Raw genomic sequence first — 16,804 nt, 5'->3', positions numbered from 1 at the left:
TTTTTTCCCTCTACGTACACCCGCTCCTTAACTTGCTTAATGATTCCGCTGAAATATCGGCTGATATGTATGCTGACGACTTATCAATCATCATCAAAGGGCAGTCTCGCGAAGAGGCTATCCCCAAGGCCAATCTAGTTCTCCGACAGCTCCATGAATGGAGCATTCAGAACGACCTCCTGGTGAATCCGTTAAAGTGCGAAGCAGCATGGTTTACAATGTCAACACACACTGAAGATGATCGCGATCCAGATGATAAACATAAGCTAATCTATAACGGCCATGTAATACCCGTGTCAACTATGGGATCCACCCATCTCCCTAAGCTGCTTGGTATACCACTTGATCCGCGGCTGTCCTTCAATACCGCCGCGAACGCCCAGAGTGCTGCCACATCGACTCGTATAGCTCAATTAAAATGTGTAGCACATAAATCGGCCGGACCTCGACCCCATGACATGAGAACTTTTGTCATTGGATATGGATCGTCCAAACTTCTATATGGAAGTGAACTTACATGGGCATTAAGTGATGACTCTGCAAAAAATGTATTAATGCGGACCCAAGCAAGTCTTGCTAGAATAGTCAGTGGAGTTCCATCCACGACGGACCCTGAATCTGCTCTACTGGAAGCAAATATGATGCCTCTACATATTATTGCTCTTCGTGCTCGCTTTGCACTATTTGAGCGAGTACGTGCATGTTGTAAGGACTGGTATCATCGCCCGCCTCCAGAACCTCCTCCGCGTAAAGGTTTTCGAATATCGCCCATATCACGTCGAGATCTCTACTCCTTAGTAGACTCTCTCATGATGGAAAACGGTATTAATCAGCATAGTACAAGGGAAGTTCGTTTTTTCCATACAAGCATTCCGCCGTGGTCAGTGCACCTCGCTTCCAACGTTACCTTTGGTCTCGAAGTTTTCTATGATCGTTCTCTTACGGATGATAAAGCCATCACTCAAGCTAAACAGAGCGCGAGTATGGCCGCTCTTCAAGTTCACGCGTATCGACGTTGGGTCGTCTCCACAGATGGAGGTGTTTCCCATCCTCAGTCGGCAGGAGTAGCACTTCTTTTTCAATCGTTTGCTAACCTTAGCACCATTGATCGCGTCAGCATTAATTGTGGTTGTGTTCCTTGCAGTTACAGAACGGAAGCTTCAGCTGTGCTGTTAGCTTTAGATAAATTAGTGTTGCCACGAATAAAGGAGAAGGACAAAACCTTACTAATTGTAACAGACAGTCAGTCTCTTCTGGCTGCCCTTAATAAAGGTCCTTTGAGTCAGACGGATTATACTGAAGATCAAATCTGGACTCGACTCATCAAGCTTACTCTTAATGGATGGTCTATACATCTTCAATTTTGTTATAGCCACTGCGGTGTAGAAATGAATGAATTAGCAGATAAATATGCAACAAAATGTATGGAAACCGGGCAGTATACGGAATCGGATGTGAAACCACTTTGGCACACGGATCTTGAAACCCTTCTAGTTCGTAGGCTCAAAGAACAATGGAAAGAATCACTACGTACGGATACTCATCGATATAGCCTTTGTGGAGATCGATCGGCTGATTTGAGTGGTACCGACCTTATTACTGGTAACCTTCTCACTAGATCAGAACTAGTCCACTTGGCCCGAGCTCGGTGTGGTGAATCTGAGTTTTTTGGACGCCTTTTCTGGAGTGTGAGGGACTGCTTGCCGACGTGCAGACTGTGCAACCGCACACCAGAACAATCAGCAGCGCTTTTACGTGATACTCAATTGTCAGAAGACAATACAAACAGTCAAACCTCATCACTTCAACAATCTCGAACGGTACCTGGGGTGCCCGTAAATAGAAGAGAAGAACCATGTCCATATTGCGATAAGGTCTATCGTGGTTTTTCTAATCTTAAACTTCACTGCAAACAACATCACAGTGATCAGCCGGCCCCTACCGCTCAACTTAAATGTGACTTCTGTGACGAAGTATATGACAATCGACGGAGTGCGGCACAGCACCGTATGCGCTGTGCATTAAATCCTAGCGGCCTTCATTCCCGTAATAGTGGTCCGAGACGAAGATCCCATCTTCCTACTCATCAACCATCTACTACGTTAACTCAACATGGACCAATGGAAACGCTTCATCACATTCTCTATGAATGTCCTGAAGCTCGAAGTTTTCTGGACGAACTACATATACTGCAGGATATACAAGCGGAAAAATACTCTATGTGGCAATTTCTTCACAGTAAGAAGTTACTGACGCTACTGCAACGGCTATTTGGACTAGTCATAGAGAAGGATGGCTACACGCGCAGATGAGAGAAAAAAAAAAAAAAAAAAAAAAAAAAAAAAAAAAAAAAAAAAAAAAAAAAACCTCACCCGAAGGAATCTTGACATCGAGCGCCCCACGTACACGAACCTGAACCGCCTCATTGGCCAGGTTGTCTCCTCGTTGACGGCATCACTGCGCTTCGACGGTGCGCTGAACGTGGACCTGACGGAGTTCCAGACCAACTTGGTGCCGTACCCACGTATCCACTTCGTGCTGACGAGCTACGCGCCGGTGATCTCTGCGGAGAAGGCGTACCACGAGCAGCTCTCCGTCTCGGAGATCTCGAACGCGGTGTTCGAGCCAGCGTCAATGATGACGAAGTGCGACCCCCGCCACGGCAAGTACATGGCCTGCTGCCTCATGTACCGTGGCGACGTTGTGCCCAAGGACGTCAATGCCGCCGTCGCGACCATCAAGACGAAGCGCACGATCCAGTTCGTGGACTGGTCTCCCACTGGCTTCAAGTGCGGTATCAACTACCAGCCACCAACAGTGGTGCCTGGTGGCGATCTCGCCAAGGTGCAGCGTGCGGTGTGCATGATTGCCAACTCCACGGCCATCGCCGAGGTGTTCGCGCGCATCGACCACAAGTTCGACCTGATGTACAGCAAGCGCGCGTTCGTGCACTGGTACGTTGGTGAGGGTATGGAGGAGGGTGAGTTCTCCGAGGCCCGTGAGGATCTTGCCGCACTCGAGAAGGACTACGAGGAGGTTGGCGCAGAGTCCGCCGATATGGAGGGCGAGGAGGACGTGGAGGAGTACTAGATATGTAGAGCTACCCCAGGTTTTCTCCCTATTTTTCTTTTTTCCGCGGGATGGGCGGGTTAGGGAGCTGTGTGCGCATGTTCGTGATGTGGTAGAGAGAAAGCACACTGCTGTATGGGGAGGGGGAAAGGGGAACTGGCGTTGTAGCAACTGCAACTGGAGGAGTGTGGTGATGGGTGGTACACATGTATCAGGCGCTGACGCCCCTTGGCCTCATTTCATTTTCTCTCATTTCTTGTTCCACTCTAGCTGGTCTGTTGTTCCCATCTCGCTATGTGCTTCTTTTCCCATTTTTTTTTTCTTTTGTTGACCATCGTTCACCGTGCGGGTACATATGACTGTATCTCTTTTTTTTTTTGTGTGCTATATTGTGTTTTTGAAGCTGTCCAATAAAACGGTTCTGTCTTCATTTCTTATTTTTTTTGCTCTCATCTGCGCGTGGATCCATCCTTCTCTGTATATGTGGCCAAATAACCTTTGCAGTAGTGTCAGTAACTTTTTGCTGTGAAGAAATTGCCACATAGAATATTTTTCTGTTTGGATATCCTGCAGTATATGTAATTTGTCCACAGTGTGTCGAGCTTCAGGACATTCATAGAGAATGTGATGAAGTGTTTCCATCGGTCCATTATTGGTGAACGTAGTGGGTGGTTGATGAGTAGGAAGATGAGATCTTCTTCTCGGTCCACTTTTTCGTGAATGAAGGCCATCGGGATTAAGAGTACAGCGCATACGGTGCTGTGCCGCACTCCGTCGATTGTCATATACTTCGTCACAGAGGTCACATTTAAGATGAGCGGTAGGGGCAGGTCGATCACTGTGATGTTGTTTGCAGTGAAGTTTAAGATTCGAAAAACCACGATAAATTTTTTCACAATATGGACATGGTTCTTCTCTTCTATTGATGGATACCCCTGGTACCGTTCGGGACTGTTGAAGTGATGAAGAGTGATCCTCAGTGTTGTCTTTGGACAATTGAGTATCACGTAATAGTGCCGCAGATTGCTCTGGTGTGCGGTTGCACAGTCTGCACGTCGGCAAGCATTCCCTTACACTCCAGAAAAGACGTCCAAAGAACTCAGATTCTCCACACCGAGCACGCGCTAAATGGACTAGTTCAGATCGAGTGAGAAGGTTACCAGTAATAAGGTCGGTACCACTCAAATCAGCCGATCGATCTCCACAAAGGCTATATCGATGAGTGTCAGGACGTAATGATTCTTTCCATTGTTCTTTGAGCCTACGAACTAGAAGGGTTTCAAGATCCGTGTGCCAAAGTGGTTTCACATCCGTTTCTGTATACCTCCCGGTTTCCATACACGTAGTTGCATATTGATCTGCTAATTCGTTTATTTCTACTCCACAGTGGCTATAACAAAATTGAAGGTGTATCGACCATCCGTTAAGAGTAAGCTTAATGAGTCGAGTCCAAATTTGATCTTCTGTATAATCTGTCTGACTCAAAGGACCTTTATTAAGGGCAGCCAGAAGGGACTGACTGTCCGTTTATATAAGTAATGTCCTGTCCTTCTCTGTAATACGTGGCAACACTAATTTATCAAAGGCTAACAGCATGGCTGAAGCTTCCGTTCTGTAACTGCAAGGAACACATCCACAATTAATGCTGACACGATCAATAATGTTGAGGTTATCAAATGATTGAAAGAGAAGCGCTAATCCTGCCGACTGTGGATGGGAAACACCTCCATCTGTGGAGACCACCCAACGTTTGTGTGCATGAAGTTGAAGAGCAGCCATACTAGCACTGTGTTTCCCTTGGTAATGGTGTGCTACCTTATCGTGGTACCAAGGTTAAGTACTTGAATTTATTCAGGGAAACTAAATGCACTCACTAAATTTTGCAGGAGGTGGTCTCCTTAAAAACCAATTTTTTTTCTTTTCAATATATGCGTTCTTGGGAATGCTATCCCCTTGGTGACGTTTGGCCATCGAAAGGTGGAACCAAGGTCCATTATCCCTTGTATTTTTGCAGGGAAAGCAATTGGTAATAAGCTCTTTCTATAGAGTTTACGGGTTCATAAGCTAAAAACATCATACAGCACCTGGGCCAGCAGAATCGTGCTTGGACAAAACGTTATGCAAGAAGGTCCTGGGGCGCGTATCAGTGTGCTATCAGCAGCAGTTTCTTTTATATGATTCACCTTAGTGTGAATGCTGCTAAAAAAAGAGTGACAGGGACCCTAGAGATAGAGTAACGATTATGCCCTCCACTGGGTAAATTGGATTAGCCGCTGAGGGGACTCAAAGCGGCGAAAAAAAAAATCCATGTTCTGACACCTACGAGATCCATAGTAATTTCATTATCAATGCGTACTTCCCATGCCCAACGGTAGTAAAAAAAATAATATAAAAACAAATTGTATTTATGTATTTTTATGTATTTTTATGTATTATTCTTGATGGTCCGTGCCATTGGGGTAAAACCCATAAAGACACGAAGGGAAAAAAAAAGCACTGTGTTTAGCTTGAGTAATGATTTTTTCGTCCGTAAGAGTACTAGACTTCGAGACCAAAGGTGACGTTGGAGGCGAGGTGTACTGACCACGGCGGAATGCTTGTATGGAAGAAGCGTACTTCCCGTGTACTGTGTTGATTGATACCGTTTTCCATCATGAGAGAGTCTACGAAAGAGTAGAGGTCTCTGCGTGATATAGGCGAAATGCGAAAACCTTTACGCGGAGGAGGTTCTGGAGGCGGGGGATGATACCAGTCCTTATGACATGCACGTACTCTCTCAAATAGTGCAAAACGAGCACCAAGTGCAATAATATGTAATGGCATCATATTAGCTTCCAGTAAAGCAGATTCAGGGTCCGTCGTAGACGGAACTCCACTGACTATTCGTGCAAGGCTTGCTTGGGTCCGCATTAACGCATTCTTTGCGGTATCATCACTTAAGGCCCATGTTAGTCCTCTTCCATATAGAAGTTTGGACGATCCATATCCAATGACAAAAGTTCTCATGTCATGGGGTCGAGGTCCGGCCGATTTATGTGCTACACATTTTAATTGAGCTATACGAGTCGATGTGGCAGCACTCTGGGCGTTCGCGGCGGTATTGAAAGACAGCCGCGGATCAAGTGGTAGTCCAAGCAGCTTAGGGAGATGGGTGGATCCCATAGTTGACACAGGGATTTCATGGCCGTTATAGATTAGCTTATGTTTATCATCTGGATCGCGATCATCTTCAGTGTGTGTTGACATTGTAAACCATACTGCTTCGCACTTTAACGGATTCACCAGGAGGTCGTTCTGAATGCTCCATTCATGGAGCTGTCGGAGAACTAGATTGACCTTAGGGATAGCCTCTTCGCGAGACTGCCCTTTGATGATGATTGATAAGTCGTCAGCATACATATCAGCCGATATTTCAGCGGAATCATTAAGCAAGTTAAGGAGCGGGTGTACGTAGAGGGAAAAAAGGTACGGCCCTACTACAGAACCCTGCGGAACTCCTTGAGACACATTACGCTTCTTGCTTCTTGTATTCCCGACCCTGGTCCGCGCGAATCTATCACACAATAAATTTCGAAGCCACCTTCTACAGTTTGTCCCAGGTATATGGGCAAGCCGTTCACTGAGTACACGATGATTGATAGAGTCAAAGGCACGACTAAAATCAATCAGTATTAGTAGTGTACGATGTGGTCGATAATGTATTTGCACTCCATTCGCATGTCGTTTATTAAGACGAACGTCAAAATATTCATTCCGATTATGCTCAACAGTGTCGACTAGATGAGCAAGTTGCATAGCTGTGGTATGCATACTTCTATATGCATATTGATGTGGGTGGGGCGTCCAAACCCACAAAAGTCGCCGAAGAACCATCTTTTCTGCTACCTTACATAATATTGATGTAAGACTAATAGGACGATACGAACTGGGATTTTCCGGTGCCTTACCTGGCTTCAATAGCGGGACTACGGTCGCACAACGCCATTGAGCAGGTATAATTCCTGTTTGCCAACTTTGATTTATGCATTTTAAGACGAATTTCCTACCATTATCGGACAAATGGTGGAGAGGCTCACTGTAAATTTCATCAGGGCCAGGCGCTTTGCCGCTGGGTGTATCTCGAATCGCTGCAAGTAATTCGGCCATGCGAAATGGGGCATCAAGAGGGGAAGAGTAAGAAGAAGAAGAAGTGGGAAGAAAGTCAGCATCAGATGTGAAAAAAGAATTCTGTGTACCTATAGAGGGGAGAGAAAAACCTAAAGAAGAAAAAAGAGAAGAAGGGGAAGAGGGACTCTGTTGGCCTCTTCCATGTCGCCTTCTAGAAAACCTATGTGGTTTGATCCTTGGAGAGGGGGGGAAGAAATGGCGATTAAGTGCGTTCGCCGTTTGACGCGAGGTACTAAGCTGTTTCTTGCCTACACTTAAAATAATAGATTGAGAAGAGGGGGGAGTAGCCCGTTTACATGCCGATATGTACTTCCAGGAGAGATGGTCGCCAGGGTTCAGCTTACTGAGCCGATGATGAAACGTACGAGTGAGTTTGGACCTAATCGCCTCAAGGCAATGCATAGTGGCCTGTTGCATTGCTGCTTGGTTTTCCAAAGTCGGTAAATTTAGGTAACGCGTTTTCAGAAGATTCGCGTTATGTTCAGCTTGGTTAATATCCTTGTCCCATACTGTGGGACCTTCCTTAAACATACCGCGAGGACAATGGTGTCGCAGCGCGGTATGGAAGCATTTCGTGAAATCCTTAATATTGCGTGAGATGTGTCGTCGATCGAATTTAGCGAGCTGGGAGTCAAGTTCGGATGAAAATGCTGCCCAGTCGCAATTATCCCAGCTGTAGAAATGACGACGTGTCGACGGTGCGGGTACATATTACTGTTTCTCTGTTTCTTTTTTTTTGTGTGTGTGCTATATTGTGTTTTTGAAGCTGTCCATTAAAACGCTGCTGTCTTTTTTTCTTTTTTTTTTTGTTTTCTTTGACAGAAATGAACTTAAAATCAAATCAGGAAACGGCGTGCACATTGCTCGTCGGTTACGATGGTAGTAATGTTAATTCAACTGATCTTAAAATGGCCTTGGAGAAGGGCGATACGAATGCCCGTGCAGAGGCACTAGAGACGATGATTCGACTTCATGTGAATGGTGAGCCACAGAATCATATGATTATGTCTGTTATTAAATATATTACTCCACTTGAGGATCATCTTATTAAAAAGCTAGTGCTGTACTTCTGGGAGGTTGTTGAGAAGACTGATAGAAATGGAAAATTACTGAGTGAAATGATTCTTATTTGTTCCTTCCTGCGAGAAGATCTTCTTCACCCAAATGAGTACGTACGTGGCCTTACGTTGAGGTTTCTTTGCAAGGTAAAGGAAAAGGAATTGGTTGAACCTCTGATATCGTCTGTTGTTCAGAATTTGTCACATCGAGTTACGTATGTCCGTCGTAGTGCTGTGTTAGCTGTGCATGCCATTTGTAGGAGATTCCCCGATCTTCTTCCGGATGCACCTGAACTGGTTGAGAAATTCATTGGTGATGAGAATGATGTTTCTGCGCGTCGAAATGCTTTTGATATGCTTGTGGAATGTGCACCTGAACGAGCTGTGCGATTCCTAACAATGTTTCGCGAAACCACAGATATGGCAGAAGCTGGAGCTGCTTTTCAGGTTTCTGTTGTTGATTTTGCTCGTCAAATGATACGAGCGAATCCATATGATAAAGCCAAGTATGTAGCTATCCTTTTTAATATTTTACAGTCTAAGAATCCGGCTGTACGCTTTCAATGTGCTTCAACATTGTTGAATTTATCTTCTTCTCCTACAGCTATTCGTCAGGCAGCATTAACTTTTATTGACTTGCTCAAGACACACTCTGATAATAGTGTACGACTTATTGTTATAGACAAATTAGATGGTATGCGAGCGAGATTCAGTGAAGTTTTGCAGGATTCTCTCTTGGATGTTGTGAGTGCCTTGGCTAATGGTTCTACAGAGATACGTAAACGAATAGTGGCACTCGCAGTAGAGCTTGTCTCAAGTAAGAATGTTGAACTTTTTATACAAGCCATGAAAAAAGAACTTTTACGTTCCCAAAGTGAAGGTGATCTTGTAGATCAAACTTCTATGCAAGAATATAAACGTTTATTAATTCGTGCTATTCGTACCTCTGTGATTCGTCAACCTCACATGGCATCTTCTGTGTTACCTATTATGATGGATTATACCTGTGATTCATCAAATGGTGGTTATGAAGTTATATCTTTTATTCGTGAAATTTTACAGATGCAACCATCACTTCGTGCTAGTACATTAAAACAGTTAATGGAAGTTTTTCCTATGATTACTTCACCCCAGGTAGTACGAAGTGCTCTCTGGTTATTTGGAACTCATGTCTACTCTGTAGATGAGGTATTAGGAGTACTTGAACTTCTTCAAAAATCTCTTAAACCATTTCCACTCACACCACCAGTTTCTAATACTTTATCTACTGGCGGAGATTCCAATACACCACCAGCTCCAGTTATGCAAGCTGTCACTACTGTACGAGAAGATGGAACTTATGTAACTTCCTATACAGCTGTTCCTGCTACATCAGTAACAACAGAATCTATGAATGAGATGGGTGAATCATCTAATGGTCTACGATTACTTATTACTAAGGGTAATTACTTTGTTGCAACAGCTCTTGCTAGTACCTTATCAAAACTTATTGTTCGATTGTTTAATCATTTTAATGATGCTGTGGATTTAACAGTTAAGGAGAGAGCCCGAGATGATGCGTTGATGTTACTACAAGAAATTATTCGATATGGTACTGCTCCAGATACAGTACATGTCATAGATGAAGATTCTCATGAACATATTTGTTTAGGAATTATGTCTATTACAAATCCGAAATCTTCAATTTTGACATCTTTTGTAGATGAATCTCATAAAGCTCTTAGTACGGTGGAAAGTACTGTAGCTGGTGGTGCTGTTGGTGAGTCTGGAACTAGTGAAGCATCCAAGGCAAAGGAATCTGTTACTCTCTGTAATATTGATATGCCAGTTATATTTACACAACTTAAACAAGGGAAAGATGCTTTTCTTGAACTTGAAGCTGCAGATGATTTGGGCCATGCTATTGCGAATGACTCTATTGATAAAACAGAGGAATTCCTTAAACGATTGGAAAAAACTATTCCACTCTCTGGATTCTGTGATCCGGTGTATTGTGAGGCAACGGTAACTGTACACCAATTTGATGTATCTGTTGATTGGTATTTGGTGAATCGTACACCGCATTTATTACAAGATCTAACGATAGAGTTAACTTCACTTGGAGGTATGAAGTTATGTGAACGTCCACAAGTACATAATTTACCTCCACATGGTACTCTTAAACAACGTACAGCTTTAAAAGTAAGTTCTACAGAGACAGGTGTTATTTATGCTAATATTCTTTATGATGCCCCTAATGGTGAACGATGCTGTGTAATATTAAATGATATCCATGTTGATATTATGGACTACATTAGACCAGCATCATGTTTAACGACAGAATTCCGTGAAAAGTGGGGTACATTTGACTGGGAAAATACTATTGCTGTAAATACCGATAAAACAGATTTACGTGATTACGTGGAATTTGTAATGCGGGAAACAAATATGCAATTGTTAGAGCCATACCCAGATGTGGAGGCGGAGACAAGTGAATCGGGAGAACTTCAAGGACTCTCACCTCTTAGTAATGATGATGATTACGATTGTGTCTCTTGCAGTCTTTACGCCCGCACGGTGTTTGGTGAAGATGCGTTGGCAAATGTCTCACTTGAACGAGACGCACATTCAAAGATCACAGGTGTAGTGCGTATTCGATCAAACACACAGTCCATTGCGTACGGTATTGGAGAACGGCTTAGCTTAATTGATAAGGGAGGAAGACAGTAGGCCCATTGGGAATTCCCAATTTGGAATAGGAAAGAAGACATCCATCAACGCACATATATGATGAGAAAGAGAGAGAGAGAGAAAAGAGGAATATGAACAATAAACAAAAAAAAAGAAAAAACAAGAAGAAAACCAAAAAAAAAAAAAAAAGGAAACGTTGAGAAGTAAACAAGAATGAAGAAAAAAGAAAAAAAGAGAGATGAAAATGAGTGAGAGATGAAGTGAGGAGGAAGAATGTCTCAGGAAGAAAAAAAAAAAAAACAGTAACGAGAATACAAAAAAAAGGAGGAAAAAAAAAGTACATTGATAGGGAAACAATTGAAAACACACAATAAGTAAAAAAAAAAAAAAAGATGGCTATTGTTCGGAGTGAGCAGGACTACATTATTTTTTTTCTTTCTTGTGATAGCATGTGTAATGTATGCTGAGGAATCTGTGCGTAAACATTCCCCTGCGTATTCGTTGTGTGATATTGCCATTGTATTCTTGCGTTGGGTTCAACATTTCATGACCAGAGTAAGTGGAAGAAGAAGAAGAACAGAAAGAGAGAGAGAGAGAGACTCTGAGAAGGAATAAAGAAAAAAAGTTTATGTCCATCAAGAAGAAAAGAAAAGAAAAGCAGGAGAGAAACCATGAATTCCACTTTTTTATTATTCTTATTATTATTGTTATTATTTATTTCCCCCACCCCCTTCTTTCCCATGTGTAGTAGGCGTCTGTGTTAGAAAAAAATGCTCTTTGGTCCAGCCATTAGTGAGACGGAGATCCGGGCGGTGCAGGATGGCATTGCGAATGATGTCCGCAGTGATGGCCGCTCGCTAACGCAGCGCCGTCCCTTCACAATTGTGCCTAATCACACCACTGGCGGTGCAACTACAGAGATCGATTACGATGGAAGTTGTGTGGAGGTGCAGTGCGGCGGCACCACTGTGGTGGCGGCAGCAACACCTTCTGTGGTGGAATTGCAGGAATGCAGTTCAATCTCTGCAGAAGAGGGAGAAAAAGAAGAAGTGGAATCCACTCCTCACAATTCCACCGCAGCTCTGCGTGGTCCACTGTACATCACCATTGATGCTGTCCCTGCAGTGGTGGATTATTATGCGGAGTCTCTTCGCAATCGCGGTGGCCGTTATCGCCAGGCGTATCTTTCTTTTCTCGCCACCACCATCCGTCAGACTTTTGGCGCGGAGAGTGTGGTGGTGCAGGAGCAATTAGGCGTGGCAGAGGCCGAACGCATCCCAGAGGAGAATGCAAATGACAACAACACATCTACAATTCCCAACACCAACAGCAACACCATTAATATTAATAACAACAACAACAATATTAGTATTAATATGAATTCCAATTCCACCACTGGCTATCCGGGCGAACAGTTATATCTCGGCAGCGGCCATGCCTTCCGCGTGGATGTCGACGTGCATGTGCTGCAGGCCGGCGGCGGGGGTCTCGCGGCGCACATCGCCCTCGCCGTGCACGCCGCGTTGAAGGCCCTCCGACTGCCCGCCGTCTCTTTACATCAAACCGCCGCCGGCGTCGCGGTGGAGGTCGATCGCACCCGCCCCTTTCACCGCCCCATCAACTGGGAGGCGCTGCCAACACTCGCCATCCTGCTGCTCTCACCCACGCGGCACTACGTCGTGGACCCCACACCACTGGAGGAGTTGGCACTCCCACAACAAGTGCACATCGCCGCAAACGCTGCGGGAATGGTGGCATACACGAAATTACAACAAATGCCAGCACGCCGCGGGAATGCATGGCGATTGGGAAATAATAAAAAGAATGGAAGAGATGAGGAATTGTCAACGGCGGTGTCTCCAATGGATTTAACGGCTCTCTTGCATGACGCTCCATACATTTGTCAGGCTATTATATCCGAGTGTGATGAGGCCCTCCAGAAGACCCTTTAAAAACAGAAAAAAAAAACAAAAGAAAAAAAAAAAAGAAGAGGGGAGGAATCTCTATTGGATGGATGTTCTCTCTCATTTCTCTCTTTGTTTCTTGTTAACCCATTTTGAGGTGTATGTGTGTGTGTGTGTGTGCGGTGAGTGAAACGTTTAATTGGTGGTACAATAGTACGCATATATTTTTTTTCTTGGTGCGCACATTTCGCACGTACAGGCGTACAAAACCCCACACAAAGAAAAAAAAAAGTAAATGAGTGTGAATTTCTTTTTTTTTTTTTTTGTATTCTCCGTTTATCTGTTTTTTTTTCCTTCAATTTTTTTTTTTCTTTCTCTCTCTCTCTCTCTCGCTTTCTCTGTTTTTTTGCTTGTTGTGGGGTTTGCGTGCTGTACGAACACAACGAATTTACTCTTTATTGTATTGCATTATAATTACCACGATATATTTTTTTTAAAGGCCTTAACTAGATAAACTGCTTGAATTATTAGAGAAATCCCATTAGATACACATACATCATTTCTTGTGTTTATACACATTTTATATATAAAGAATAAAACAACAACAATAAAAAGAAGAATTGTAGAAGTAGAAGCACCCACATAAAGATACTTATTATTATTATCATTATTGTTATTACTATTATTATTATTATTATTACGCATATATAAATATATAAATATAATTATATATATATTTACATATATTTAGATATATTTACACAGGTATCTTGAATAATAAGTTGATATTATCTATTACTATTGTGTAAATAAACATATACATGGAGCTTCGTGAAGTTAATTTTAATACGCTGGGGGTTCGCGGCAAGACAGGGCCTCCCATGGCCACATATGTAAGTCCACCACGCCCAAATAAACAAAATCAAGTTGGTCTTTCCTCAATAACAACAAGAACAAACGCCAGCACTACCACTACCACTACTACTACGACTGCAGCCATTCAAACAAATGCGGAAATGTATCCACCTACTGGATCCTATGCATTCCCATCAACACAAGATCCTCAACGCATGATGGAATTGGCAGAGGCGAATTACGCACAGTGCCCATGTGCGACTTGCGCGCAGTATCGTGCTTATTACGCCATGCAGGTCTCTGCCACCGACGCCTATGCACAAGATTCATACCTTCCACAATCACAATCACAACAACAACAACAACCATCAGCGGTAGTTGTAAGCACCACGACGAGACGTAATAATATTACACCTGTGATGACATTAGGAGGACATCGTTCTGTTGCCCCATCAACAAATGGTGTTGGTTATCCTCATAATAATAATAATAATAATAATAATAATAATAATAATAATAATCATCATCATAATTATCCTTCTTCCGCCACCTTACCAACACCACAGATGTTCTCTTCTACGATGAAGTATGGTGAACCTGTGGTGGCTCCCCCGGTGGCCACACACACGGCGGCACTTCCTTTAGACACAGCAGAGGAGTTTGAACGCAAATGTGTGGGACGCGTTGCCGAGTTGGCGTGCACGGCAGAAGGCCGATCTATGTTAATGGCCGCCATGCGCTCGCAGGACACAATGGTGATTGACACCATGGTAACTGAAATAGCGGCGGAGGTGGAAAAGGTCGCACTGGACACACACGGCTGTCATGTCCTGCGAGCACTGAAGGAATATATGAATGCGGCACAAACGGCGCTGTTGGTGTCGGCCTTTAATGAGACACTTGTGTTAAATCTCTGTACCGTCTCTCAACACACACGTCGTATTCTTCAAGCCTTATTTGAACGACCGTTAATTGATTTACAACCCATTGTGGATGTATTGGCGGCGAATGCCCAATATCTTGCGGCTACGCAGCAAGGTTGTATTTCACTCATGCGTATCTTTGAACACTGCGATGCCGCACAAAAGGCTCAATTGATGGCGCCACTCGTTCCTCTCTTTGCACACATCGCATTGGATCCCTTTGGGAATTACGTTGTGCAGTGTGCGATTGAGCATAGTGGGAAGACCACAGCCGCTCAATACACCGTCTCCTGCTTTACAGGGGAATTATTAAATATGAGTTGCAATAAGTATGCAAGTAATGCGGTGGAAAAGATTATTAAAATCTGCGGGGATGTGCCTGCGGTGCGACGATTATTATTAGATGAACTCATCTACAATCCCGCGGCATTACTACAAATGGTACAGGATAGTTTTGGAAACTTTGTGGTACAGAGTATTATTGAACATATGGAAAATCCAAATGAACTGAAACGTATTTGTGATCGTCTGCGTCCGGCACTTCCAAGCAGTCCATATGCGGCGAAGATTGAGGCGAAGTTGCGGACTAAAAATATGTCAACACAACAACCACAACTACCACTGCAATCACAACAACAACAATCTCCACAACCACAACCGCATAATAATAATCATATGAATAATCATCATCGACAGCATATCCCACGCCAGGGTTCAAATCGCCGGTTAGTCCCTCCATTATCACAACAGGGAGGGTCTGTGAATATCTTTTAGATTACACTCACAGGATATGAGAGAGTGAGTGAGTGAGGGGAGAAAAGAATGAAAAAAAGAAAAAAAGATTCTGTTGTGTCACCACCTCTAGAGAAGAATGGATGTGTGACGACTCCATGCGTATAGATTTCATATAACGCTACGAAAATAGATGTGAATTGCGTTAATAACAATAATAATAATAATCAATAGTCATATTAATATTACTACACTCCCTTCCCTTTTTCTTTTTTCTTCTTTTTTTTTCTCTCTCTTTACGGTTCTTATGTATAATGTATTTATCCGAAATATAGAAGGAAATAAAATCTAAAGGGTTCCTCTGGAAAGTTTAATAGAGAAGGGAGGAACCAAAGAAGAAGAATTCGGGTAAATAATGGGATAAATGGGACTGAGTGAGAGGGGAGAAAAGGAAGAGAACCAAAAAGGGAAAGGGAAAAAGCAAAAATAAAAATATATATATTTATATGGAAGAGAAAGAAGTATAATCTTTCTTCTTTAGAGCTCTTCAGCTATTTATATCACTCATTTATCATTTTACATTTGTAATGAATGAAATAATTTATGTTCTTTTCCATATTCCCAGTTGACTACTTCTTCTTGATATTGACCGTGTTGATCTTACTTTTTATTATTCTTGTTTTTTTTTATTATTTTTATTTATTTCATCCGGCCAATAAATTGGTTTCGCAGTGAGAGGAGAGGACTGCATGCGTTGCACTCAACAAATCCCCTTCCCCCCTCAGTAGCGTATAGATGGCCGTAATGTATTTATACATCTATCTATCTATATCTATATATATATATATATATATATATGAACTGTATTTAAACTGTATTGATGGAGGCCTCACTGGGAAATATGAGAAAACCCCCGGAAAAGATAAACTTGCAGTGTAGTAACTGCAAAGATATTTGACCGGGATAAAGAAAGAAACAAACAAACAAACAAACAAAAAAAATAAACAGTACATGTATATATCTATTTAAACCCAAAGAAAACGAAAAAAAAAAAAAAAACAAAAAAACAAAAACAAAAAATAAACAATATCAAAGTAAGGAAACCAGATATATAGAAAGTTAGATACTATATCTCTTTCCATTTTTTTTTCTTTTTTTTTTTCTCTCGGACCATTCCGCTTCACTAGATCCACCGTGTTGGTCTTTCACTTTTTTTTTTCTTCTTTTGTTTTTATTCCCACATTACACGTACTTTACTTTCCCTCTTATCACGTTAGATTCAAAGAATCCCCCGCTCTTTACTTTCCCACAGGGAATCAATTATTGGGTGTTGAGAGAGGAAAAAAGAAAAAATAGGTGGAACCCCTTTTTCTTTTTTTTTTCTTCTTTCTTCTTGCACCCACCCACAAACAAACAAAAAAAAAAA

At 42.6% G+C, this 16,804-nt stretch overlaps 7 protein-coding genes across 7 annotated transcripts; 5 read left to right on the top strand and 2 right to left on the bottom strand.

The window, feature by feature from the left end:
* Window positions 1–2: 2 nt before the first annotated feature.
* TM35_000141590 (L1Tco protein) lies at window positions 3–2,312 on the top strand (the record flags this gene model as incomplete). The annotated part of the gene is made up of 1 exon (XM_029025604.1): window positions 3–2,312. A coding segment is annotated over one exon (2,310 nt), but the record flags the coding sequence as incomplete, so codon positions are not given.
* Window positions 2,313–2,634: 322 nt separating this feature from the next.
* Window positions 2,635–3,090, top strand: TM35_000141580 (putative epsilon tubulin; the record flags this gene model as incomplete). Its single annotated transcript, XM_029025603.1, has 1 exon — window positions 2,635–3,090. One exon carries the CDS (start codon window positions 2,635–2,637, stop codon window positions 3,088–3,090), a length of 456 nt encoding a protein of 151 aa, XP_028883013.1.
* Window positions 3,091–3,453: 363 nt separating this feature from the next.
* On the bottom strand, window positions 3,454–4,407 carry TM35_000141570 (L1Tco protein; the record flags this gene model as incomplete). The annotated part of the gene is made up of 1 exon (XM_029025602.1): window positions 3,454–4,407. The coding sequence occupies one exon, from the start codon at window positions 4,405–4,407 to the stop codon at window positions 3,454–3,456; it is 954 nt and encodes a 317-aa protein (XP_028883012.1).
* A 1,200-nt stretch (window positions 4,408–5,607) lies between these two features.
* Window positions 5,608–7,767, bottom strand: TM35_000141560 (L1Tco protein; the record flags this gene model as incomplete). Its single annotated transcript, XM_029025601.1, has 1 exon — window positions 5,608–7,767. One exon carries the CDS (start codon window positions 7,765–7,767, stop codon window positions 5,608–5,610), a length of 2,160 nt encoding a protein of 719 aa, XP_028883011.1.
* A 293-nt stretch (window positions 7,768–8,060) lies between these two features.
* On the top strand, window positions 8,061–11,003 carry TM35_000141550 (putative coatomer beta subunit; the record flags this gene model as incomplete). Its single annotated transcript, XM_029025600.1, has 1 exon — window positions 8,061–11,003. The coding sequence occupies one exon, from the start codon at window positions 8,061–8,063 to the stop codon at window positions 11,001–11,003; it is 2,943 nt and encodes a 980-aa protein (XP_028883010.1).
* Window positions 11,004–11,734: 731 nt separating this feature from the next.
* Window positions 11,735–12,916, top strand: TM35_000141540 (exosome-associated protein 1; the record flags this gene model as incomplete). Its single annotated transcript, XM_029025599.1, has 1 exon — window positions 11,735–12,916. One exon carries the CDS (start codon window positions 11,735–11,737, stop codon window positions 12,914–12,916), a length of 1,182 nt encoding a protein of 393 aa, XP_028883009.1.
* Window positions 12,917–13,689: 773 nt separating this feature from the next.
* TM35_000141530 (putative pumilio/PUF RNA binding protein 9) lies at window positions 13,690–15,420 on the top strand (the record flags this gene model as incomplete). The annotated part of the gene is made up of 1 exon (XM_029025598.1): window positions 13,690–15,420. The coding sequence occupies one exon, from the start codon at window positions 13,690–13,692 to the stop codon at window positions 15,418–15,420; it is 1,731 nt and encodes a 576-aa protein (XP_028883008.1).
* Window positions 15,421–16,804: the final 1,384 nt, after the last annotated feature.

This window comes from Trypanosoma theileri (genome assembly GCF_002087225.1).
Source record: "Trypanosoma theileri isolate Edinburgh chromosome Unknown TM35_Tth_14_V1, whole genome shotgun sequence".
Classification (NCBI taxonomy): Eukaryota; Euglenozoa; class Kinetoplastea; order Trypanosomatida; family Trypanosomatidae; genus Trypanosoma; species Trypanosoma theileri.
This window is presented reverse-complemented; position numbering and strand designations above follow the sequence as displayed.